Source organism: Cyprinus carpio, chromosome A21 (assembly GCF_018340385.1).
Source record: "Cyprinus carpio isolate SPL01 chromosome A21, ASM1834038v1, whole genome shotgun sequence".
NCBI lineage: Eukaryota > Metazoa > Chordata > Actinopteri > Cypriniformes > Cyprinidae > Cyprinus > Cyprinus carpio.
The window spans coordinates 6,527,650-6,554,208 of NC_056592.1; the positions used below are offsets into that span (position 1 = coordinate 6,527,650).

A 26,559-nucleotide genomic window follows, 5' to 3' on the forward strand; every position below is an offset into this window, starting at 1 on the left:
CTTGGAAGTTGAAACCAATAGAGTCTTGGAATGTCTGTGTGTGTGTATGTTTCCTCACCTGATGTTGGGGTCATGGGAGCCCCTGGGAGGCCATTTATGGTGGCCATGTGTTGCATCTGTGCAGCAGCAAAAGCCGCCATAGGGCTGAGATATCCTCCCTGACCCACTGATGCCATCAGCGCTGCCTGCTGCTGAACCTGATGGACAAAACCACACTAAGATAACATAATCACATAATGCATGGAGCACTGTGTATAATCAAGACTTTATAATAGAGTCGACAGATTTTTCCACTGAGACGCTGCAGTTTTGTTGGGAATAGTGTGTAATGAGAGAGAGAGAAAGCTCTTGCCTGTGCATAGGCGCCGTACGCTCCAAACTGCAGGGCCATCGGATTGAAGATGCCCATCTGACCGGCCATCTGCTGCATGCGTCGAATGGTCCGTTCCTTATCTGTGTCTGCAAACTTCACCACCAGGCTGGAAGAAGCGCCCTGAAACACACAATCACACACACACAAACACCCACACACAAAATGAGGACTCTTTGTGCCTTAAACGTGCTAATTACAATGTTACGTTTTGATACAAAAGTGCATAATCACATGTGCTGGCACTCACAGGCATGGTTTGGCTGCCGTGTAAAGCACTGATAGCAGCCTGAGCTTCTGCATGAGTGGAATACTTCACAAACGCACAACCTGAAGAGAGAAAAAACTCAGTGAAAGAAAGAAATTACATTATATTAATGTAAGAGTGCACCTTTAAAGGGATACTCCACCCCAAAATGAAAATTGTGTCATTGATCACTTACCCCCATGTCGTTCCAAACCTGTAAAAGCTCCGTTTGTCTTCGGAACACAATTTAAGATATTTTGGATGAAAACATGGGGCTTGAGACTGTCCCACAGACTACCAAATAAACAACAGTGTCAAGATCCATAAAAGGTATGAAAGTCATCGTCAGAATACTCCATCTGCCATCAGATGTGCAATCTGTGTTATATGAAGGGAAGGGAACACTTTTTGTAAGCGAAGAAAACAAAAATAACAACTTTATTCAATAATTCCTTTGTCAACGGTCTCCTCTGTCTCTCATTATCACCGTATGCTGTGTATGCTCTTCTGTACCAACCGCACCACAACGATGCGCTGTTTCTACGTGTATTTAGTTTTGATTTGAAATAAAACAGTGCATCCTTGTGGCGCGGATGACACAGAAGAGCATACACAGCATAGGTGATACGGAGAGACACAGAGAAGACCGCTGACAAAGAAATTATTGAAAAAAGTTATTTTTGTTTTCTTCGCTTACAAAAAGTGTTCCTGTTGCTTCATATAACCAAGATTGCACGTCTGATGGCAGATGGAGTATTCTGAAGATGACTTTCATACCTTTTATGGATCTTGACACTGTTGTTTATTTGGCAGTCTATGGGACAGTCACAGGCCTCCCGGTTTTCATCCAAAATATCTTAAATTGTGTTCCGAAGATGAACGGAGCTTTTACAGGTTTGGAACGGCATGGGGGTAAGTGATTAATGACATAATTTTCATTTTGGGGTGGAGTATCCCTTTAAGGTTTTTAAACGGATCTTTAAAACATATATATTCTTAATGATATATAATATAATATAATATAATATAATAATAAATATTAACATATAGACTTGAAAAGTACACTTCAGTGATTGTAAAAAATCTGACTGTAGCCAATAACCTTTGCTGTTTCCATCAGGACCTCTGAGGATGGTGCACTCCTCAATGCTCCCGAAGGACTCAAAAAGGCGCCGCACGTCGTCCTCACATTGCTGCTTATTCAGCATGCCAACGAAGAGTTTTCTGTCTTCTGAAACAAACACAGATAAGTTGTTTCTGACTACACAGGAAAACAACATCTGTCTGACGTCTTGTGCTACTGCTCATTTCAATATGTGCACACCACCTCTTTTTTTCCATTTTTACTATATTTTACTGTACATGCTGTTTGCATTTTCCTCAGTGTTTGCAAAAATTTGAGCCTTTTATTATTAAAGATGACTGAATCTTATAATACTCAAAATAAACAAGCACTGAGGTGATTACTATAAAATGTAATCAAAACGCAATTAAAAGTCACCATTACTAAAGTGCAACAGCACAGACAGACTTATTAAAATGTGTACAAAAAATTACTCATTGGATCAATCCCACAATGCATGCTTTTTATCCATCTAATATACAATTTTCTGTGGATAAATCCAGAAAATTACTAAAAAAGCCTGTTGGTGCTACTGTATAATGAAATGAGTTCATGAGCGAGTTATCTGTGGAGAACCTTTCGCCTAGTCGATTCTGCCACCTCAGGAGTCCCTTGTTTATTGTTTGTGCTTTTCTTTATCAGATTATGTAGACATTATTGAATTACACATCAGTGTGAGGGGAACAAAAGCGGTATTGTTTCAGGGTTTTATTAGGCTGTAATTGCAGTGTCAATGCTGCATGTTTTAAACTCAAGACAAGGCACAGAGTTAAAAAACAAGGCACATATTTATAGGGCGCCAAGGGAATTGGACTGAATATGACAGTGTGTAAACATGCACACACATATTTATCGTACTATCTTAATGGTGACATACCCTAGACTTCTATTGTGTGTGTGTTTTTTTTAATAAAGAGTATTAATATAATGTAATTATAATTACAGACTTGCTCAAAGCAATTGTGTGTAAATTACAATAGAAAAATGTGCTTTAAGCAACTGAATGTTCTATTTGATCATGCAGGTGGGTTTGTATAGGTAAACTTGATCAATGTGTATGTGTAATGTGTGTATGTGTGTGTGTGTGTGTGTCGGATGGATGATGCAGCAGAGATATTAATGAGCACTACTGTGTATGAGTTTGTGTATTTCTGTTTGTGCAGGCCTGCTGCTCACTAACATGCTCTGACAGGGTGTCCTTGCCCAGTCAACAAGACTAATCTCTAGTCCAGCCTCTCTCTGTGGGGAATGTTTACAAGTGCGGAGCGCATATGCGGGATAAGAGGCACACAAGACACAGGTAGCTTAAGATAGCTTAAAATGAAGATAGCTTGAAATCAAGCCGAAGATATCTTAAAATCAAACAGCATGTCAAATTGAAAGAGTGAGTGTTACGACAAACAATCTACAAACTGCCTTTGATTTAAGGTAAATTAGCATAAAGTAAAAAAAAAAAAAAAAAAGACAAAAAACATGTTATGCATTTTATAAATGTAAATTTGTAACATTTTATAAATAAGAAAAAAATAATACTTTTAAAAAATTATTTTTAAAAACAGAAATGTCAAATGAGAGAGAGTGAATGTGAAGACATGATTTACAAGCTGCCTTTGATTTAAGGTAAATTAACATAAAGTAAAAAAAAGAAAAGAAAAAAAACATGTTATGCATTTTTATAAATGTAAATTTTTAACATTTTATAAATAAAATAAAAAATAATACTTTTAAAAAATATATTTTTAAAAACAGAAATGTCAAATGAGAGAGAGTGAATGTGAAGACATGATTTACAAGCTGTATTTGATTTAAGGTAAATCAACAGCATAAAGGTAAAATAAATAAATAAATAATACATTTTATAAATTTAAATTTTTAGATAGATAGATAGATAGATAGAAAAATAAAAATAAATAAATAAATAAATAAAACACATTCAGCCATTCTTTCCCTTGGACCATAAATAAATCCTGCAGTCTGATTCCCAAAATGTCAATAATTTATATGTAAATCACCTTAATATATATTTTAAAACTTAAAAATGACATGGTTGCCATTGATCCAGGAACAGCACTCCAATCAACTGCTGTCCGCTGATTTCAGGCCTTGAGGATTTTCTCAGGGTTTGGTTTAGACGTCTGAGTGGTCAACGGGAATGTTGTTCCAGGAACAACAAGGGTCATAGATTTATAAACATGTCCTTGATGTAAATCACATTGTGCACATTTCCTGATAACGGTAGGACAGAAAAAGCTATTTTGTTTAGAACAACAAGTCTTTCGTTTAGTCGTCTCTAACCAGTGTCTCCAACTGTTTCCTCTCATTCCCTTTGATATCCATCCTTATTTGTCTCTTATGACCAGCACCCACCTCCTTGTCTTCTTTCTAACTCTCCTTTAAGTCTCTTTCTGTCTTTGTGCCTCTCACTGCCTTTCCTTGTCTTTCCCACTTTGACCTTTAGATCTCTCTCTCCATCCCGGCGTTTCACTTTAAATGACTAGTGAATGGATCGGTCGGGGACTGCACATCAGTTTTGCCAGTGGAATCAGAGGGCTTTGCAGGGACATATGTTGCGTTTTTACAGGGCTAACAGGGGGATAAATTCAGCTGTCCATCACGACGAAGACAACTGATCTGTTAAGTGTGAGTAAAGGAAGACACTCTCAATTAGAGAAAGAACAGAAACGTATGGCATGAAATGAAGGGAGATACTGTGTCTCACTCTCTCTGTGGGTCCATCAATCTTGGTTATCTGGAATATCTGACCCAAAAGGGGGGAAAGAGGAGCTCTCTCTCACCAAACTACTTCCACTTTGTCTGTGAGTGACACACAGACACACACATGCAAAGTCAATGCATGAAAACTCGATCTCACTCCCTTGAACACAAACTTAATAATGTGATATCATTTTAATGTTCTTTTAATGTCAAAGGCAAAAAAAGTTTTTGATAAAAAAACTTAAGAAGCCTCATGAGAACATTTTCAAGTTCTTAGGAAGTCACAGGAGAACCTTCTGATGTTCATTTTTATGTTCTCATTAAACAACGCAGTTTTTCTATGTTATCTAGAACCACTAAACTAATATTATAAACAAATCAATAAATAAATATATCTATTCTATTAATAAAATATTGTATTTAAAATATTATTCCATGTAATGATTTTTATATACCCATAATCATTTTAATTCTTCAATTTCTTAAATTATTCTTAAAAATAATATTAATAATAAAAATAATAAATGTTAGCTTGTTTCTGCCACAAGATAAAAAAGTTAATTGCTACTTTTTATATCACAAACTTTTCCTTCTCAAAATTCTCTCTTTTTCTCACAATTCAAAAAAAATTGAGAGATATAAAGTCAGAATTGCGAGATATAAAATTATGAGATAAAATGCTGCAATTAGCTTTTTTTTTAATTCTGTCATGAAAAAACTGAATCCGAGAGAAAAACTTGTAATTTTAGTATTTTATCCCATATCAGAAATAGGCTTCCATAGATAACAAAATAACAAATAACCAAATTAATATTTAAAATAGTTTTCTAATAATTGAAAATTCATGTCTTTTTAAAATTGAGTTTAACAATGATAATTCGAATTTGTATTTCCCATCACACCACTTGAAATAATTCATTTTAAATGACAAAATGAAAAGGAAGTGACTTCATTTGAGTCTTGAGAAGCCACTGAGAGAGGGTAATAATCAGAGTGACCGCCACTTATGTAAGGCGTGTGAGGGCCGGCCCAAGATCCTCTGGGGCCCTGTACGACTGTCGGGTCTCATCGAGGTGCGTCATTATATATGACACTTAAGAAGGGGACATCTACCGGTAATGGTGACACTGATTTAGAGCGACAGGAAGGTGGGGGAGAGAAATAAGAAGGGAAGAAGAAAAAAGAGAAGTGGAAATCTACCTCCCCTGCTCTCACTGTCAGCTGGCTTCACCTGGATTGGCCTGTTCATCTGTGTGACAGAGAGAGAAGAACGAGGGAAGGGGAAAAACAGGACAGACAGAAAGAAGGGGGAAAAGGACAAGAGAAGACATTAGATTTGTAGCTGAGCACAAAAACTATTCAACTGAAGTGTTCACATTTGCAGTTAGTATCAATACGGTTGTATATAAGCCATTCCAGAACCATTTCTGAACCATTTGTCCATACATTTGATGAAATGCCCACAAAAAGCTGCTTGTAAGTGTTTTGCAAGTGTAAATATGTTAATTCAAAATAAAGAAATTATTCTTTTCAAAGCATTTTCATGTGAAATAAAAAAAAATATGATTAAGTTTACTGTACGTAATTCAAAATGAATCATACTATTTAAGTAAAAATATTATTACCTTTAATTTTTACAAGCCATAATGACCATAATGATGATTTTACATGTGCAGTCATCAAAATCTTTTATAAATTGAATAATTCAAATTCAGTGATAAACTTATTGTATTAAAACTATTATTTTATGTGATGATTTTTTACATGCCAATCATCGTAATCTTGTAAAAATGAAAAAGCTTAAATGTTTCATATTATGATTTTGCATACCCATAGTCAAAATTTAAAAAATAAATAAATAAATACTAAGAAATATACATAGCCAGGAAAATCAGAACAATCAAAACAATATTTTCTTATAATTAATGATTCATATCTTTAAATTAGATGAATATTAAAATTGATTTCAACAACAGTACTTCTCTCCATGAATTTTGATTTTCCCCGTCACTCCACCGTCTGCCTCAATATAATTTATTTTAAATTACATGAAAAGGAATTGACATCGTTTGAGTTTTGAGGATCCAAGTTCAAAGTTGGAAAGTTCTCATCTCATTTAATATTCATAAATTGTTGTTCTTTCATGCTTGACACAATTTCTCAAGCATAACATATCCACCCTGGTATATGAAATAGGCAGACAAAATTGCTTATTTTTTTCCTGCTATTTATAGAAAAGTCATTTAAAAGCTTAAGTAAACAGAAAGCCATAACCTTATCCCATAACCGTAACAGGTGAGCTCAAGCAGTGTTCCATATCTCAACATATTATTTAGCTTGAGATGATGTGATGCAATTTATTAAATATTTTTTGTCCTACAGGATAATGCAGAAGAATATTGCATTTTTACACACACAAAAACAAACAAAACAAAAACAAAAAAAGAAAAGTCAAATGTTTCTTAGATTGAATAATTCACAGCTTTACAACAGAGCACAGCAAACATCAGACACACAAAGCAATTCAGAACAAAGTATTAAAAGAAACGCATGTCAGAGCATGCCACACATTTGCATACATCTCTGTTTATGTGTGTGAGTGGCACTTGAATACAAATGTGTGTGTGTGTGAGCTTCCTTCACTCGTGGCAGATTCCAGACTGACTCCGGCTCATGTGTGTGAAGTCTCACTACAAGATGCTCACCATCATAAAGTGTTTCGTTCTGCTTCCTTCACTCGTGGCAGATTCCAGACTGACTCCGGCTCAATAATACATGTAAGCCATGGAACGGTCTGCGGCAATCAATTTTTAATAATGCCAATTGTCACGCTGCCAGCAGGAAGGAGAACGGACCCGTACGCAGTGGCGGATCCTGGCATAGGCCATACAGACAGTCACAGCCTCTGAGGAGGCACAGGACACTGCCTCCAAAATAAGACACAAACTCTACTTCTCTATCGCTCATCTGTAGCAGTTTTTACTCACAAAAATGAGTTGTGACGTAGCAGGTATGTTTTTATTAGTAGCTCCCTGTGCTTTACTTCTACACCCCCTCTCACTGTCTGCACTGTAGAAACAGGAAAAAGTCTCTTCGGCTGCTATAAGCCAAAAATAGAGGAGGCATAATAGCAGTGTACAGTACAAGTTAGATTTATCAAATCAAATCAAGTCAAATGTTCCCTGGCTCCAGAAATATATCCCTTCTTATGACATTGCAATTTTATTTGGTTTAATAAAAAAATTACATTTCTTCTGCCTTGCCATTTGACCACAGATAATTATTTTATTTGTATTTTAAGTACTTAATGTCTTTGCAACGTTGAATTCTTTTTAAGTTAATAATTACTCATTTTATTTTTAAATAAGGAATGCAGTGTTTTATATCTGATGAAAATCATGAAAATACAATGCTGTTTTCATTATAATTTTTTTCAGTAAGCCGTTTTCATTATTCAACAGAAAAAGTGACATAAAAAATGCAGTTAATGTTATTTTTTTTCACAGCCGTATTCAATAAAATCTTACAACAGAGTAACTTCACTGCAAACATTATTGACTCCTTTACTGTATTTTCCCCTCATTTTTAATTCAATTTAGACAAAAGCATCTGCTAAATTAATAAACATTTCCCCCCATTACTCATCATTATTAAATGTCAACATTCAGTAGCAATAAACAGAAAACTATCTTAACTAAATATTAAACAACAGTTTACAGTAATACAATGGCAATAATAAACTGCTACATATGTTTTAATGCTACATAAAATAATGTTTTATTGAAAACTTACACTACTGTTCAAAAGTTTGGGGTCAGTAAGTTTTTTAAAATTTTAGAAAGAAATTTCTTATGCTTACCAAGTCTGCATTTGATAAAAAATACAGTAAAAACTAACTTATAAAAAAATAAAATATTATAACCATTTAAAAGAACAGTTTTCTATTTTCTTGTGATGGCAAAGCTGAATTTTCAGTATCAGTACTATGCTGATTTGCATATTAGAAACATTTATTATCATCAATAAATGTGCTGTGCTGCTTGATATTTTTGTGGAAAAAGTGATGATTTTTTTTAGGATTCCTTGTTGAATAGAAAGTTCAAAAGAACAGCATTACAAGCAGTACAGAACAGCAGTAACATCATTTATGTCTTTATTGTCACTTTTGAACAATTTAATGTGGTCTTGCTGAAAAAAAGTATTTTTTTAAAACTCCCTAAACTTCTGTATAAATATAAGATATGAAGGAGAATGGATGAAAAAATAAAATATGGAGTTATAACAAACCTCGGAAAGAGTATAAACGTTTGCATGTGCATTTCTGTGCTCGTCCTTGCTTATGCATAATAATGATAAACTAATTAAATACCCTGCAATGGACTGCCAATCATGTTTATTAAAGTCATCTTCCAGCTGCATATTTTACTGGTCTCACTGACTCATTTGTGACAGAAAAATACCCACAGTGCACCTGTTCAGCTCAGCGCACCTGTGACGTCCTGGCTCTGGTCCAGACCAACAGCTCTAGGGTTTCTCATTTCATAAAGTTCACTTCTTTTTCAGACCTGATCACTCACTCCTTATTTTTCTCCATCCCCAGCATCCTCCTCTTTTATTGGCAGTAAAGCTCAGCTAATGTTTTTAATGTGTTTTGATGCATTATTTATTTTGCTGCTGATAGTGAGGGCGGAGGGAATAGTGAAAAAAGAGAGAGAGAGCGATGGAGAAAGCGAGGTAAATCTGGACATAGATCAAGGAGCAGAACAAGGTCACAGCCACACACACACACACACACACACACACACACAGTCTCGGTATCCCAGTAGGCCTCTACTCACATACATTTTAATGTTTCTTACCCAATGGCACAAATGGACTCTGCTATGTGTGCTAATTGTGTTCCCTGAACAAGAATCTTACCCACGAGATGGACGCACTCGTACAAGAGCATTTCTCTCTCTCTCTCTCTCTCTCTCTCTCACACACACACACACACACACACACACACATACACACACAGCCTTTAAGCATCCCGACTGCAGGACATGCATGAAATGCACTCACATTCCCAGGGTGAATCTAACAAGTACATGTAGAATGAAATCTAGTGCACACTCAGTACGCACTTTAAAACCGAATGTGATGGCGTGTCATAAAACTGAGCTGAATGAAACATAATGTGGCATTTGGAGACATTTGTCATTGTGCTGCGCCACAGGCTTCCACATTACTTCCAAACTGTGATTTCAGAGGCCCCTAGAGGACTTTTATCCGCCACCTCTAGATGGCAGCATCGAGCAGACCAATCTTTGGCCTCCCTGAGCTCCACATCACATTCTGAGAGGGCAAACCTTTTACACAAAGGTAGATAAGGCCTCCTGGACACAAACGTGTGAACGCAGACAAAAACAAGCCCCTCACATATGCACAAAATCCCTCACAATTCCACAAAATTACCCTGCTTTATAAATATAGTACCACACAAGCACATTTTTCTCTCTCTGTATCTCATAGGCACACCCTCACCTCACCAGAAACCTTCTGTCTCCATCTGTACAGGCCCCGCCGTCCGCATCTCTGCCACTGAGCCACAGCATGGCACGGCCTTATGGTGATGTAACTCTCTGGCATGCTGACACACACAAGCTGGGCTAAACGGTCACAGAAACGTACGGGTGGGTGTCACGTCTGCACTGAGGGAGTGTCTTCCTCCACAGGGTTCTTTTTTCCTCCTGTTAGCCAATTCTAAAGCACTCCAAAAAGCCAAGATGAGCTGTTACACACCACCTGCATGTCCAATTCTGCATAATATCACTGCTTCTGATACACAAATGAGCACACAGTAAAACAGACACTCTCTGTACGATCTAGAATACTAAAGTATAAGCATACTTTGGATTTGAAACTGTAATGTTATGGTTAGCACCACTTAGCTTTGAGCCTTTGGAACAACATGAGGGTTAATAAACGATGACAGAATCCCATTGCTTAGCTGAACTTTTGCTTTAAGGCTAGTGTTTATAAAGCTTGTAACTGATCCTACACTAAGTACTGTAACTGGTAAGTGAGGTCAAAATAGCAAAACCAACTTTGGTTACGTAAAATATCCCATCTAACACTTTCTTGCTCTGTTTTGATAAATGGAAAGCACACAATGAATAATCTATCACTTTTTCCTCTGCTCTCCCGGAGAAAAATAAGTATGATGAATATCACAGCATTTATATTCAAATACAAACGGCTGGGCAGTCTGTGAAATACTGTTACAGTGAGCTTTAAAAAAGTCAGGCTTTGAATTGCAGTCACGTAGTAAGAGCAGGGAGCAAACTTTCTACAAACTAAAGCAGAAAAAAATTCAAAGTTCATTCTCACAGTAGGAACAATAATCTTCCTTTCATTTCTCCACAAAGGGATGAGCGTGCTCTTTCAGGGTTTGTGGAGGAGGAGGTAATTCTTTGTAGGATGAGCTACCCTGCCTTTGTTGTGCCGGGCTCAGATTGCATTGAGAGTCATTCAAGACATGAGAGTCAGCAAACAAATACTAAATCAAAATGTAAAGATAAAAACAAGCATCAAGTTCTGATGATATTCTGTAATATATACATAGGTGACCCTGGACCACAAAACCAGTCATAAGGGTAAATTTTTCAAAATTGAGATTTATGCATCATCTGAAAGCTGAATAAATTAGCTTTCAATTGATGTGTGTTAGGATAGGACAATATCTGGCTGAGATACAACTATATGAAAATCTGGAATATGAGGGTGCAAACATCGCCTTTAAAATTATCCAAATGAAGTTCGTAGCAATGCATATTACTAATCAAAAATTAAGTTTTAATATATTCACAGTAGGAAATTTACAAAACATTTTCATGGAACATGATCTTTACTTTAAATTCGAATGATTTTTGGCTTAAAAAAAAAAAATCAATAATTTTGACCCATACAATGTATTTTTGGCTATTGCTACAAATATACCCCAGCGACTTAAGACTGGTTTTGTGGTCCAGGGTCACATATACATTAACATATATTTACAAATTTAATTATATTAAATAAATATACATACAAATATTGTACAGAAATATATATATATGACACATTTTTAAGGTACACATAAATATGCAGTAAATATACATACACACGTGTGTGATAGATATTTTGAAAGAAGTTATGATATCCTGTAAAAAAGTGTGTGTGTGTGTATATATAATGTCACAAATAATTGTTCAGAAATAAATATATATATTTTTTATATTAAAAATTATGTATATATAGCAAAACCATCTTCACATAGCCCGTAAGTGCAGCTTTAAAGACCCCTTAACACATAATTTAAACGATTATTGTGCATCACACATCTTCAGTGAGTAAAGTAATCTAGTGGAAACATGCACAGCAACCCAGCGACCTCCACTCAAGCACAATTTCCACTTGGCACTCTTCAAATCTTACTTCCTGCTTCTGCTATTTAAGGTTCCAGAAGACTCTCCTCCCCATTCAGCATAGCCTTATTTTACCCAGAGCACTAGGGGCATCTGCTCAAATTTGGATTTCACTGAATTATTAAACCACCACAGTGCCTATAACTCACACTCATTTTCTTTCCCTCTCTATCTCGCTCTCTCTCTCTCTTTCTCTCACTGCAGCATGTCCCGCGGTAAGTCTTTAAAGTGCTGGAGTCCCGTGGCTCCTTGTAACCTTCCCAAACGACATGGATGGCTGCCTCTTTAAACCCCTGCCACCGTCCTCCTCCTCTTCCAGCGCCCAGAACGCCCATAAAAAAAACCTGCGCTTTTTAGACCTCCCGCAAAAGTGCTTTGCACCTCGAGAGCTTCCGAAGGGTTTCATTTAATGATCCAGGAGTGTAAAATATCGCATGGCTTTGGAGGCACGTCTATAAATTGTGTCAAATGAAAATGAGACAACTTTACCGGAGGGGTGGGGGGAGGGGGTGCTCTTTCAGGGCCCGACCCAGTGTGACTTCAGTCTGCACAGAAACTCTGCCATAACAGGTGCAGTCGGAAGCACCTGGCTAATTAAGCAGCAATGTGATTTGTGCACTTTGTGAAAATGGCTACTAGAAACTTACATGTAATGTCACGCAATGAAAGACATCAGCTAATCGAACCCATAAAGACATGAATCTGCCACCTGCCTGTAAAATATTGACATTCAAGGGTTTTTTTCCTAATCTTTTTAGTTCTGTTTTATCAGTGCATTTTTGACAGTATCTGCATGAATTTTTTTTTTTCCTTTCAGTTTGAATGTGATTAAAAATGACACAAAACAGCGTTCACAACCCATTTAATTTATGTAAAGTAACATTTCACAGAATATTTGCTGGGAAATAATGTAGGGTGGGATTTCATGCATCAGGATTTGACTGGATCATGAAATGTGGCATTACTGGTTAGAGAAATAGTTCACCTAACCCCCCCCCACCCCCCAAAAAATTGCTTAAAATTTACTGACCTATAGGCCAAGTGAGATATAGATGAGTTTGTTTCTTCATTAGAACAGATTTGGGGAAATTTAAAAAAGTCCAAACAGATGATAAAAACATCACAATAATTCACAATTAATCCTCACAACTTTAATCCATCAATTAACGTCTTGCGAAGTGAAAAGCTGCATTTTGTAAGAAACAAATCCATCATTAAAGCATTTTTACTTGAAATCATAGCTTCTTGCCGAAACACTGTCCATAATCCATAATAATGATTCCTCCAGTGAAAAAGTCCCTCTCATGTTGTCCTCTCAGATCAAAATCCAGTGACACATTTGTTTAGAACTGTTTTGGATTCTTTTCACTTGTCACTTGTGTTTGATCTTTGCATTTTTCTCTCCTGATTCAGATAAGATGACTTTTCCACTGGAGAAAGCAATATTATGCAAAGACGACTCATATTTTAGCCGAAAGCAACAATTTCAAGTTAAAAAAGCTTTAATGATGAATTTATTACAAACATGCAGCTTTTTGCTTCACATGATGTTAACTGATTGTGATGTTTTTATCAGCTGTTTGAACTCTCATTCTGACGGCACCCATTCACTGCAGGGGATCCACTGGTGAACAAGTAATGTAATGCTATGAAAACCTTTTTTTTTTTTTTTTTTTTTTTTTTTTTTTTTTTTTTGGGGAACTGATGAATCATGCACAATAAAACCAGGGACATTATCTAGACCGTTAGTAATGGCATTGAATTTTATTTTCATATTGTCTTTACGTTTATGAATGTACTGCATTTAAGTGAATTCATTTTGGATTTTTTTCTTTTCTAGAAGTTTCTTGTTCTTGTGTTGCATAACTGTTATACTTCTCAGTAAAGTAATAGAGTTTTCTTTTGCCTATTTATAAAGTGCAACAGGAACTGGAGGAGAAACACGCTCTAATGGGAATAAAGCTAAAACTGGATTTGAAATGAGAGATCTTTCACCTTTGCCTGTGAGGCTGTCTGAAAGTGAATAATGGCTATTTGATTTGTATCCTGTGACATGATAAATTAAAAACTCGATTTCGTAACACTTCGATGCTACAGACCTCAATCTAATGTATTACTGATGCTATCAGAACAGAAAAGCAAACAAAACTTTGCAAGGCATTTATCATGAGCAACAAAGCAGAAAGTATTTAAGTTAAGCTTATTTATTTTTCAATCGAATTAGGCACAATTGAATGGTTTATCAATTCTATTTTGACTTTTCATTGACCAATATGTGAATAATAGACATATTAAGAATAGATTAGCAACTGTCAGTTATCAAAATATATGTTCAGCTTTTTTCAGTACCAGTCCTAACCTCTTGCTCTCTCTCTTCTGATCCAAGTGTTTCTCCAAGCATGTGTATCAGTGTGTGTGTGTGTGTGTGTGTGTTTGATGAGCTCATTAAAGTTGGGCCTAATCCATTAGAGAGGCAGATTACACATCACAAACACACACTCTCTCCCCCATCACTGCATAATTACACATATGAAAGCAATAAACAGCTGCAATAAGCTGCCTCCGGTCATTATGATAGTGACGATAAAAAGAGAACATTTATTTGACAACACGTGGGAAAGAGACAGGCGTAGAGAAAAGAAAGAATATGTCCCTCTTTATTACATTACACCTCCTCCTTCTATCTGTCGCATGCTCTCAGTAACGCAAAGCTTTGCGGTGTGTGGAGCGTAAAGCCTTGGTTGCAAATAAATCCTGCATTCTCTCAGAGAAGTAAACATAAATCACCGCACAACACCCCCTTGCCTTCCTTGTATTTGCTTTTACTTATCTAATGAATAAAAAATGAAAAACAAGCCCAAAAGCTGTCAAATTGGGGACTCTCTCTCTCCTCATCCTCCTGCTTTTCACATTTCCCCCTTTCTTTTTCTCCTTTCACTACCAAGACACAAAAGTGAAGCTCTAAGTGGACTTGCGTAATTGCCTAGAGATTATTTATGAGCTTCATACTACTAGGGCTCTTGTGGTGTCTTGCTTTATACACTCTTTCCTTTCTCTTTCTAAGTGCTCTTTTGACTCTTTTCTGCTATTTTCTTCAACATGAAATCAAACGTACAGTTAGACTGGTGGGAAAATATTTGATTTCACTAGGTCAGACACATTGTGCGGGCAAGTTGTTTCCAAATGGGGAAGTCGTGGTCTAGTGGTTAGAGAGTTTGACTAAGGTTGTGGGTTTGAGTCTCGGGCCGGCAATACCACGACTGAGGTGCCCTTGAGCAAGGCACCGAACCCCAAACTGCTCCCCGGGCGCTGCAGCATAAAAATGGCTGCCCACTGCTCCGGGTGTGTGTTCACGGTGTGTGTGTGCACTTTGGATGGGTTAAACGCAGAGCACGAATTCTGAGTATGGGTCACCATACTTGGCTGTATGTCACGTCACTCACTCACTCACTCACTCAACAAAAGTTTGAATACGGTTCCCAAAGTTTCTGAATTCAATTCTCCTCTGTCCATTTCCTTTCCTCCAAGTAAAAATACAATAAATAAATACTTATAATAATAAAATCAATATAATTTGGAATGCAAGAGTCCAGAATCAATAAAATAAAATTACATTTGCAAATTCGGAGTCATGTGAAAATAAAATAAAATAAAATAAAATAAAATATGCAGGAGTCATCATTTGAAGCATCAATAAAATAAAATAAAATAAATAATAATAAAATAAAATAAAATTTGCATTGTGGAGGTCATTTAAAGTGCAAGTGAATAAATAAATAAATAAATACAATTTCCAATGTAGGAAGAGTGAATAAAATAAAACACAATAATGTAAAAAAACAAACAAAACAAAACAAAAAAATAAAATAAAAATACAATTCTGAAGAATAAGTCTTAGGTCAAAAATAAAATTTATAAAGAAATTACAGTGGCAATCCTGATACTGGTTTGCTTGGTTAAGTGAAACTGACCCTGCCCACTCTAACCACTCACGACCACCAACTTCTACCGTTAGACATAAATGGGTCAAGAGTATATCATGTGACAGATTAAATCTTGCCATAAATGGATGTGAGAGGTTAGGATGGGGTGAACGCATCCATCTGACCTTGTATTCTCTCTTCACAATGTCAAAAAGTCAAACGGGTAGAAACAGAGGTGTCGAAAAGAATGAGAAAGTGCAAGAATCGTGGCACAATTACTGCAAATGCGATGATGTCGACAGTTTTGGGTAGGAAGGTGTCAGGAAGCCACCTCTTCTCTCTTCGTACCACGTGTGACGCATAAGCCTTTTTCCGAGAGAGAGGCCACCGCAAACCCAGTCCTCGGGGACTATTTAGCATTCGTACAGCAGTAAGCAATCATTACAGCAAAGAACTGCCTCGCTTTAAATGGAGTTAAACACACAGGCTGGAACAGACGATCGCCCACACCAACACATACAGTACACAACAATACATGCCCCTTCAACATCCTGACATGCCCGGGCATGAAAACGCACACACATTAACAGATAACCTCCAGAACACACACAATCATCTGTCCTTAAGGGTCTTGCACTCAGTAATACGACCATCAGACACCCAATAACTTGATTAAAGGCATTGTTTACCTCCCAAAAAATGAAAATTCTGTCTTATTTTAATGTAGTTTCAACTTTTTTTTCTTTAAACATTTCCATATTATTTACATAAATGGTGACTGAAGCTTTCAATCTCCAAAAAGGATGAAAAAGCATCATAAAATGACAAAAGCATTCATTAAGATGATGATTTGAATCATACATTATTGCAACTGCCGTATTGTGCCAAGGAAAGCTAGTGATCTTTTGCCATGAGACCACAGTTATATTTTTGCACAGTTATGAGCTTGCTGAATCAACTATGATGAGAGAGAAAGTTTGAGCATCACAAAATAATAGAAAGACAATAAATAGAAAATACATCTTTCTTTTTTTATCATTCTCGCTGGATACACGTAACAACAATCTTTCAAAATAACAACTGTAGTCTGTTTCATTACTCCAATGAGCAGCATCCTTTTAATGAATTAGTCAAAAAGAATCAAAACAATATGCAAGTCACAAATCAGTGTACAATACAAAGTATACATGTACTCTAACAAAATGTGATTATTTTTGCAAGCAACATAATGCTATTGTGTGTGTTTTTTTTTTTAAGAAATTCATACTTTCAGCAATGATGCATTCAAATAATAAAGTGACAGTAAAGACATTTGTAATGATACAAAAGTCTGAAATTCTGTTTATCTAAAATTTCTTTTCCTCATAGAGACTTGAAAAAGTATCATGGTTTCCTTAAAGATATTAAGCAGCACAACTGTTTTCAATATTGGAAAGGATCACAAGAGTATTACATTTTAAATAAAATAGACAATATTATTTAATATACACTGCATTTCTGATCAAATAAACACAGCCTTGTTGAGCATAAGAGACTTTAAAAAAAACTTTCCAACCCCAAACTTTTAAACGGTAGTATAAATTGCAGAATTAATTATATCGTAGTAGCTAGTTAAAAGTGACAGATTGGATAGCGAATGCTGGCTGGAAACATAGATCACACCAGCCGTCTATGTGTGTGTGTGTGTGGGGCGGACGACTGACGTCACATGCTCACTCTCAGAATCACAGACTCCATCTGCGCTCATTAGAATAGACTCTTGTGCAGATGTGCCCCCATCCGCTCCTTAACAATAAACTCAGTAATCTCACATGTACATTATTAGACTATTGCTTTCCAATGAATGCACTTGCTATCTCTTTCTCTGGCTGAATCAGCCAAGCTCCCACCAGCTCCTCTAAAAACACACAGACACACACACACACACACGGCTGTCATTCATGTGACTAACACCAGAGTGGCGACATTCCTCAGAAAAGGTCAGCAGAGCCCTTCAAGATGAGTGCCGAGCACAGCTGGGTTATTCTGATTCAGTCTCCGAGGGTTTGCGACATCCATCCTCTTCCCGTGATCACAGATGTTTGCATGCGTGTACATCTAGCAAAGCTAATCTTATTAGCACCTCTGAGGATTCTCGGTAGCGAAGGCGACAAACTCTGAGGCTTTTTAATGTGACAGCAGGAAGACCTGCCAAAAGTGAAGTGAAACAGATAGATTCCCAATTAAATCCTCGGCATTGATTAAAATCTTTTTCAAATCAGCATCAGACTATCGAACTCAAATCCCCTGGAGAACCAGGAACCAGAAATGTTTCAGCTGCAATCAGGGACAAGAGATCTGTGGGAGTTGGGAATTTGCATGAAGTTTGGTATTGATTTACAGACAATAATGTTAAAATGCATTGTGTCAAAGACTCTAAAAGTTTCTCCTAGTCCAGCAGGAACAATAAACTTCCTAGTGCACGAGTCTTTGGCTGAACAAGACCATTGTCTGCTTTGAAATGTGCTCTATGGGCAATAGAAGCGGTAGTTAAACTTAATATTGACCTAAACTAAATAAATGGCATGACAATGACAGAAACCTTTTTTTGTCACACACTAGTCAAAAAAAAAAAAAAAAAAAAAAAAAAAATTTTTTGGAAGGAATAAATACTTTTATTCAGCATGAAAACTTGATGTAAGAAATAATTTTTTGGAAGGAATAAATACTTTTATTCAGCATGAAAACATTAAAATGATCAGTAAAGACATTAAACTAAAGATTTATAGTATTATCTTTTTTTTCCACATAAATGCTGTTTGTTTGAACTTTCTATCCTTAAAACTTTCTATTTCATCCCTGAAAAAAAATGTATCATGGTTTCCACAAAAATATTAAGCAGTGTTTTCACCATTGGTAATAATGAGAAATGTCAGCATACTTGAACGTTATCTAGCTATTTAACAGATGAAGATTTGTCAAATTTGCAAAAATAACTTTGACGCATCAGTAAGGATGTGTTACATAATATATACTAATCAGTACTGTTCTGTTTCATATGCCATCATTTTTCAGCAAAATGAATTTATGGAGTCAGATTATAGCTGTATAATGTTTCCCCCTTTGTACAGAAAAATAAAGTGAACATAATTTTGTTTGGGGAAGGCAACTTTTAATGACTCTTAAATTACTCTTATGCTATTCAAGACTACAATTATTTGATAACAATACAGTAAAAACAGAAATCAAAATAAAAAATTTCTATCTTATTATATTTTATTTTTTCCCTGTGATTTTTCAACATAATCACTTAAGTCTTCAGTGTCACATGATCCTTCAGAAATGATTCTAATATGCTGATTTGAAGATTAAGAAACAGTATTATTACCAATGATGAAAATTCTGCTTTTTAATATTTTTGCAGAAACCAAGATACATTTTTAAAGTATTATTCGATTAATAGAAAGTTCAAGAGAACAGCATTTAATATAAATATTTTGTAACATGATAAATGTCTTTACTGTTACTTTTCATCAATTTAATGCATCCTTGCTGAATAAAAATATTCATTAATAACAAAACCAAATGGACTCAAACCTCAGGTTGTAAAAGAATTGTTTACACATTCTAAAGGCTTTCTGTTTAATTTGGCAGTTCTTGGCCTGAATAAGCTGAAATGTGTACCAGACACACACACACACACGGGCACACACACACACACACACACACACACACACACGGGCACACACACACACAACACACACACACACACACACACACACACACACACACACACACACACACACACACACACACACACACACACACACACACACACACACACACACACACACACACACACAGTCTAATGCAAGAAATATGGAGTAAAAAATTCATTCACCCTCACAGTGGCAAGGACAGCAAAGAGCAGCAGTTACTTCAAGCAGTCACTTTCTAAAACATAATCGTTCCTGCTTTCACAGACCCCCTGCCAACCCCCAAAATGACCTCCCCCCACCAAAAGCACCTCCATGTGTCCCCTACCAGCCGTCTGTAGCATTTTAGAACAATGATTAAAATCTTTAATAATTTAAAACACGCTCCTCAAAGAGGGAGGGGTGATGAGAGAGAGAATAAGAAAGAAAGAAAAAGAGAGGGATGTGATAGCTGAAAGGAAACACCGTTTCATATTTCCACTCTTTGAAGAAAACTGAAATAGTGTCCTCTCCCCACAGGGCATAAGAGCAGCCTAGGAGCTCTTCTTTCTCCTTAATTTACTCCCTTTCATTTGTAGACACCCTCTGCACACCGGGAGGGAGGCCAAGACCACCAGCCCCAGCCTCTGTGCAGTGGAGACATCGCTTTCATTATTAATGCAAAAAAAATTCACTCAAATTGTCTCTGTGAATTTCTAATGAAGGCCTGGGTCAGAACACAGAGTCTCCTGCATTGGGGATAGAGACTGGGCGGAAATCTCACTAGCTGAGTTTTATTGTCAGGACAAAGAACATTAGCACTCGACAACGGAGTGCAGTTGCATATAGTGGCAGAATATTGGGGAACATTCCAGAAAGTTGTTTCTGGTGAATGTTGGCCTGACACCAAAAGTCTATAAATGATGTTTTAACATGACACTGTACTTGGAGGTATAATAAAAGTAATTTGCACTGAATGTACCAAACAAATTGTGAATAATAAATGCTATGGACTCTTGCCATGAAAAAGCAGGTCTTGACTTTCAAAGCACACTTCAAGTGGTCCCAAAGATGTCTGCTTAAACTAAACTCTCAGATAGAGGCTAAATGCCTCAGTTTATGAAACATGAACAGAACAAATTTATGTAAATTGTTTGTAAAACATTCTTACATAGATTATCACATTCAAACTACATAAGAATGGTTTTACTAACAATTCAACAGACCAAAAAAACCCTCAAAAATTAAATAAATTCATATATATATATATATTATATATCTATATAATACACATTAAAAATTACAACAAAATTAAAAAAAATCTTTAATTTTTGAGGGGTTTTATATATAAAAATTACTCCAAAAGGCAAAATTTGCTGCCCCTAAATCTTATGTTGAAAAGATTTGTATTTTTTGTCTGTTGAACTATTTTAATGCAATTTTTTTTTTTTTAATTATATGTGTTTTTTTTTTTTTTTTTTTTTTTTTTTTTTTTTTTTTTACAATTTACACATATTTGAATATTTTTTCTTTTCTTTTCTTTACTTTTCACTATGTATATTGTATATCTTCAGTAAAAACTATTATTGTATTGACTATTTATTAATTTTTGTTATTTTTTTGGTGTGCAAACTCATCCATTCCTTCAAAGTGTGCAGAATTTAATTCTTCAATCCATCAGAACATCATACTAACATGTTACTCTTACTGTTTCTGCAGGATACTATAGGACACTATAGAGAATTATATTTGCCAATATTTCCAACAATGCAATGCGCTTTAATGTCTAATGTGATGCATAAACTGGAAGAAATAATAGCAGTGATTCTAGTGGCTGAATTTGGAAAGGCATACCAGTCGCACTATTTACCATATGTGTGCAAATACAAAATTACAATTTACAAACTCAAAGACAGAACACAGTGTATACTAGACAGTTTTCAGTTAGTATTAGTTAGTATTCCATCCAAACACAGCCATTGTTTGCTGACTGATTCCTGACTTGCCAACCTTTTTTAGAACCTGAACAAACTTCTTCCTGATCCGTTGTCTCTCTCTCTGAGGTTCCTCTCTTTCTCGGCAGGCTTGGAGCACAGTGTGGCCCAGGGGAGGATTGGACTGTCTGTCACAACCAGAAAAAGCCCTGCCTGGCTCTCCCTGCAGGGACCTGGCAAACCACTTACACGACTAAACAAAAATCAATATCTTAATGATCCAAAACTGGTAATAGAAAGAGAGAAAAATCCCACACACCCTCTAAAACAATAAAATGTCTTTTGGCAAGTGCAACTCTTTCCTGTGTCTGTTTGTGTGCACATGTGCGTGTGTTCACGCAGCTTAGCGGTGCAAAACGTATTGATTTACTGATTCCCCCGTCTTTGTTACAGTTTTCTTTTCTATCCCCAATGCCGTATCCTACTGCAAAGACTCTTGGGACAGTTAGACTGCAGTGGGACTCGGGAAGCAAAAAGGCTTGTGTCTGCACAACCTTTCCTCAGCTTATATCATATGGATTTATAAGCATGGGTCACGACCAAATCAAAACCTTGACCCATCTGCTCACTACAATTTATAAGCATCTAACAGCAGCCAGTGACGGTTTGGCAGGGGATACATTGTTCTTTCTGGGCCTGGGCTCTGGTGAACGCCTGCCTTCCGTTTGTAATTTAGCGATTAGAGGACAGCTTAATGATTTATCTCGGGCCAGGCTCTTGTAAAAGATCACAGGGATCTGGTTGTAAGCCACAGGGAGAGGCCGTACAGGGCCACCGTACTGGGCCGCCGCTGTATGTGCTGATATAAAACACCTGGATGTCACATGTCATCAGCAGGACGGGCCTTGAACCGACCGTAAAGATGATAAGGCTGTTTAGAAGCATGACGTAATGGAAAGGGTGACAAAAATGGGATCACGTGCAGATTTGTGGGTGCCACATGCAGGCAGAAATATCATTCTCTCTAGCAAGGCTCACTACATAAAATCTGCCCTCAAACAGAAGAAATTAACCCCCTTTTTTTTTTCTTCTTTTTTTTTTTTTCTGGGCTCAAATGAATTCTGTGAATTGTTTTAATTTACATTGGACTACATAAAATTAACTAGTCATAGCACATTATTTAATATTTTGTTATATTATAAATTAAATTAAATAATATGACAGTTTATTATTAAATAACAATATCAATCTTATATTTAAAATAATTTCAATTAAATATAAATATTTATATGTAAACTTTTGTACAGATTGTGTAAAAATACCATGTAACATTTAATACAACATATACATATATATACAAATTATATATACTACTTATTTTTTTAAATACATAAACTATATGTGTGTGTGTGTGTACAAATTTTTTTTTTAAATCACCCAGGACAGAAAATGCAAAGTCAGTGAGTGCAGCGCAGCTCCACAGCGTGAGTGGGGTTGTCATGACGACTTGTTATCACGAGCGCTCCCCGAGGCAGCTGGGAAATCAGGAGGGGAGGGCTACGGGGACCGAGGCTATTCTTAAACACACAGCAACAGGCAAATGCAATTACAGGCACAGGGAGACAGTGGCCTAATCAAATCGGCAGGGAGCGGAGGAGAGGAGAGGTGGGAGGGAGGGAGAGGGGTGCTGTCAGATGCAGCTCAGGCCTGGAAAAGCTCACCCAGATGCAGACCTCTGCTCCCAAAAACACAAACAAAAACGTACACAAAGCCACATACAAAGGGGGAAGTCGTGGACAAATACACACAAACACATACGTACACAAAGCCACATACCAGTTGTTACAGGCCAAGAGGTATCCTTATAAATCTACGTATGCCATGCCATGTATGATCACATTAGAAAAAATTGTCTATAAAAATGTATAACCAGGGATTGTCTAATAACAAAAAGTATGGAAGTAAATATTTAGAGATAGACAAATGTATTTATAGATAGACAGATAGAGATAGACAGATGGACAGACAGATAGACAGATAGACAGATAGATTATAATGTTTCAAAATATCATAATAAATACAAAATTATCATGTGACAGGACTGGAGTATGCTGAAAATTCAAGAAACAATATCATAATGAAAATTCAACAGTAATGGAGTATGCTGAAAATTCAAGAGTCATCCCAGGACTATATTACATTTTTAAATATATTATAATAGAAAACACTTATTTTGAATTGTAATATTATTTCACAATTTTTTACTTTAATTTTGATTAAATAAATGCAGCCTTAGCATAAGAGACTTCTTTCAAAGCACTGAAACATCGAACTACAATAAATACAAATTATATTTGTTACAGTCTGATACTGATTTTATTTATATATATAAAACATAATATATTTTAATGAAAAATGCAAAAATTTCAAATATTTATTACTGCCTTATCACAAATGACACACACACCACACACACACACCATTGACAGTTATGGCAAAAAGTCAATTTTGGACCCTGTTTCAGATCCTCTAAAATACCTGTATGTGCCTTGAAGCCATTCAGGTGCCTGGTCCTCTACAGCGCACACTTTAAAATGTTGAATTGACCTCAGTGGCCTGAACAGCAAAACAAGAAATGTTAGGTTTTGCTCAAATAGGTTAGAGAAAACAGCAACCTTTACTCACAGCTTTCTAAATGCACTTTCAGTGTGCTTTCTAAACATGTTTCTTGCCGCTGTGTGCTTTGTGCTGATAAAGGCCAGGCAAGCACTCGAATCGACCTCTGTGAGTCACAGCAATCATTTCTCATAAAGCATCTCGATAACGTCAACTAATCAAGTATAATGGTGTACTGCGCCTTACCAGACGCCTACCTCATGCTCTCCAGGGCTGGAGAAGATCCTTTAACCTTCTTTACTTAGCACAACTACTGCGTAACAGACTCCTAACTCAGTCCACCTCAAGAGCTTTGGCCCCAGCATCCGCAAAGGGCCCAAGTGTGAGAAGTCAGGCCTGTCAGCTTTCCCCTTTGTGTTAATGAGCAGGGTAATTACTGATGGCCTAACCCTGGCTGAGGGAGCAGACACACACACACACACACACACACACACACACACACACACACACACACACACACACACACACACACACACACAAACCTTTAATTAAAAAACTTTACCTCTCAGGGACCAGGAGAGACATAGATTAAGGAGAAAAAAAAATACAAGAAAGCAAAAAAGTGAGAAGGAACTACATACAGACTTCTGCTGATTACGTCCTACACGCACTGTGGGCTACGCAAAATATAAAAAAAAGAAACCTACAAATCTACATTTATCATATTTTTTAAATATTATTAATTAATATTATTTATACAGCATGATATTTTTAATACGCTCTATAATTGATTAAACTTAATTTTCTTTTCAACCGCAGCACTCATTTCAGCCAAACAACAATTTGCAAAGTGCTTTCCAAATCTTTCATGTAAGAACTAAAATTTAGTAAAAATCTAGTTAAAAAACAATGATGGTAATAAACAGCGATATCCTCCTCATTATATCTTTACTAAACAAATGCTGCAGGCACTTCTGTGAACATTTTTGCATGATGAAGCAAACAAATGACTGAATCAGATTATTGAGTTGACTCACTGAAACGGCCACTTTGAACTAATTCATGTCAATGACTCTAATTCAATTATTCTTACTCAATTTTAAATGAGAGAGGAATAAAATCATCACTATCCAAATGGTCTAATGCGCACATCAAGAGACAAGGAAGTATTGTGGCACTAGGATAATGACATGATTTGTAAGCATTTATTATAAATTCCTTTAATGAATCAATATATCACCCATCCCTAGCGGTGTCTGCAGTGGATACAAAACGCATTTGTATGAAATCTTTTTTTTTTTTTTCTTCTGGTTGCACTGGGATCTGGGGGTGTATAAGACAGAAAGGATCAAAACATTTCCCCCCAAGCAAACAGGCTCAGCTGACGGGAACGCAGTCAAACTTTTACTCCCTCTATGATTTAAACATGGCCGCCCCTGTTCGCTCACCCCTCCCGTTATTAATGAGTGAAGTGTGGCGCTGCTGCCACTGTGGAACGCACTGGCCTGTAAACACTCGTCCACATCAGAACACTTCAAACACCACAATCCACAATTAACTGACAAGAGCTGGCAATTAGTATGGAGCACAGCGTCCCGCATATGCAGTCTCAGCAGCAGCGGGAACAAGGACCAGCCCCTCAGAGAGGCCACCACGTGTTGTGTTGCTACTTGTTAAGCTACGACAGTTTCATAACTTTTGTAAATCACAGCCAGAATGCAACGAAGAGCAAAATAACACTGCATTGAGGAGAAAAATGTATAGTTTCTTTGTACATCTATACAATGAACAAACGGCACAAATACAAAATGAAACACAAAAAGCCCATGGCATTCAGCGGGCACTAGTTGCATCCATTATAGTGAAATGCACTTAAACATAATTAGAAAAAAATCTAATATCTGAACTATCCTTACTCCGGCCTTGTAGAAAGTTTACTTGAGATCATAAATTCCAATCAAGAGCTTTATAGGACACTCAATAGTTTGAGATTTATAATTCATTACTCAGCTTATTTTAAAACACAAGGTTGCCAAGACACTGCTGCTGTAGGACAAATAAAAGAAAGCATTTTTTTTATTATATATTTTTTTATATTCCACAGATGTGAATGAATTTACAGGGGGCCTGATTTTGCCCTCATTGGTTTAATAGGAAAATAAGACTGCAAAGTAAATATCCCAAACCAGTTAAAACAGCAATTCACCCAACAAAATAAATTCTGTCTTCTTTACTCAACCTTTTATAATTTCAGACTTGTATGACCTCCTTTTTTTTGCTTTCTGTGGAACACATTTTTCATGCATGGGGACTAAAGCTTTCAAGCTTCTAAAGCACTGTAAAATAATCATAAAAGCCGCCGTCTATATGACTCATGCAAGATTTTCCACATCTTTAAAAGTTATACAATGTCTTTGTGTGAGGAACAGACTGATATTTAAATTGTTACTCACTGATAATCGAGAACCTATAATGTCTGATTCATACATGAAGCTGGTTTTGTGAACTG

The 26,559-nt window shown here is 36.4% G+C and overlaps 1 protein-coding gene across 8 annotated transcripts in view; it reads right to left on the reverse strand.

Moving 5' to 3' along the window:
* Positions 1-26,559, reverse strand: part of LOC109090483 (CUGBP Elav-like family member 4) — an 83,895-nt gene that overhangs the window by 13,355 nt on the left and 43,981 nt on the right. For 7 of the 8 annotated variants that reach the window (XM_042778781.1, XM_042778779.1, XM_042778774.1 and 4 more), the window contains exons 3-7: positions 5,656-5,704; positions 1,720-1,848; positions 621-700; positions 353-493; positions 59-197 (exon numbers count right to left, since the gene is read on the reverse strand). In XM_042778781.1, coding sequence (XP_042634715.1) covers positions 59-197; positions 353-493; positions 621-700; positions 1,720-1,848; positions 5,656-5,704 — 538 coding nt within the window. The remainder of the gene's footprint in view (positions 1-58; positions 198-352; positions 494-620; positions 701-1,719; positions 1,849-5,655; positions 5,705-26,559) is intronic. The other variant, XM_042778776.1, reaches the window with a different exon arrangement.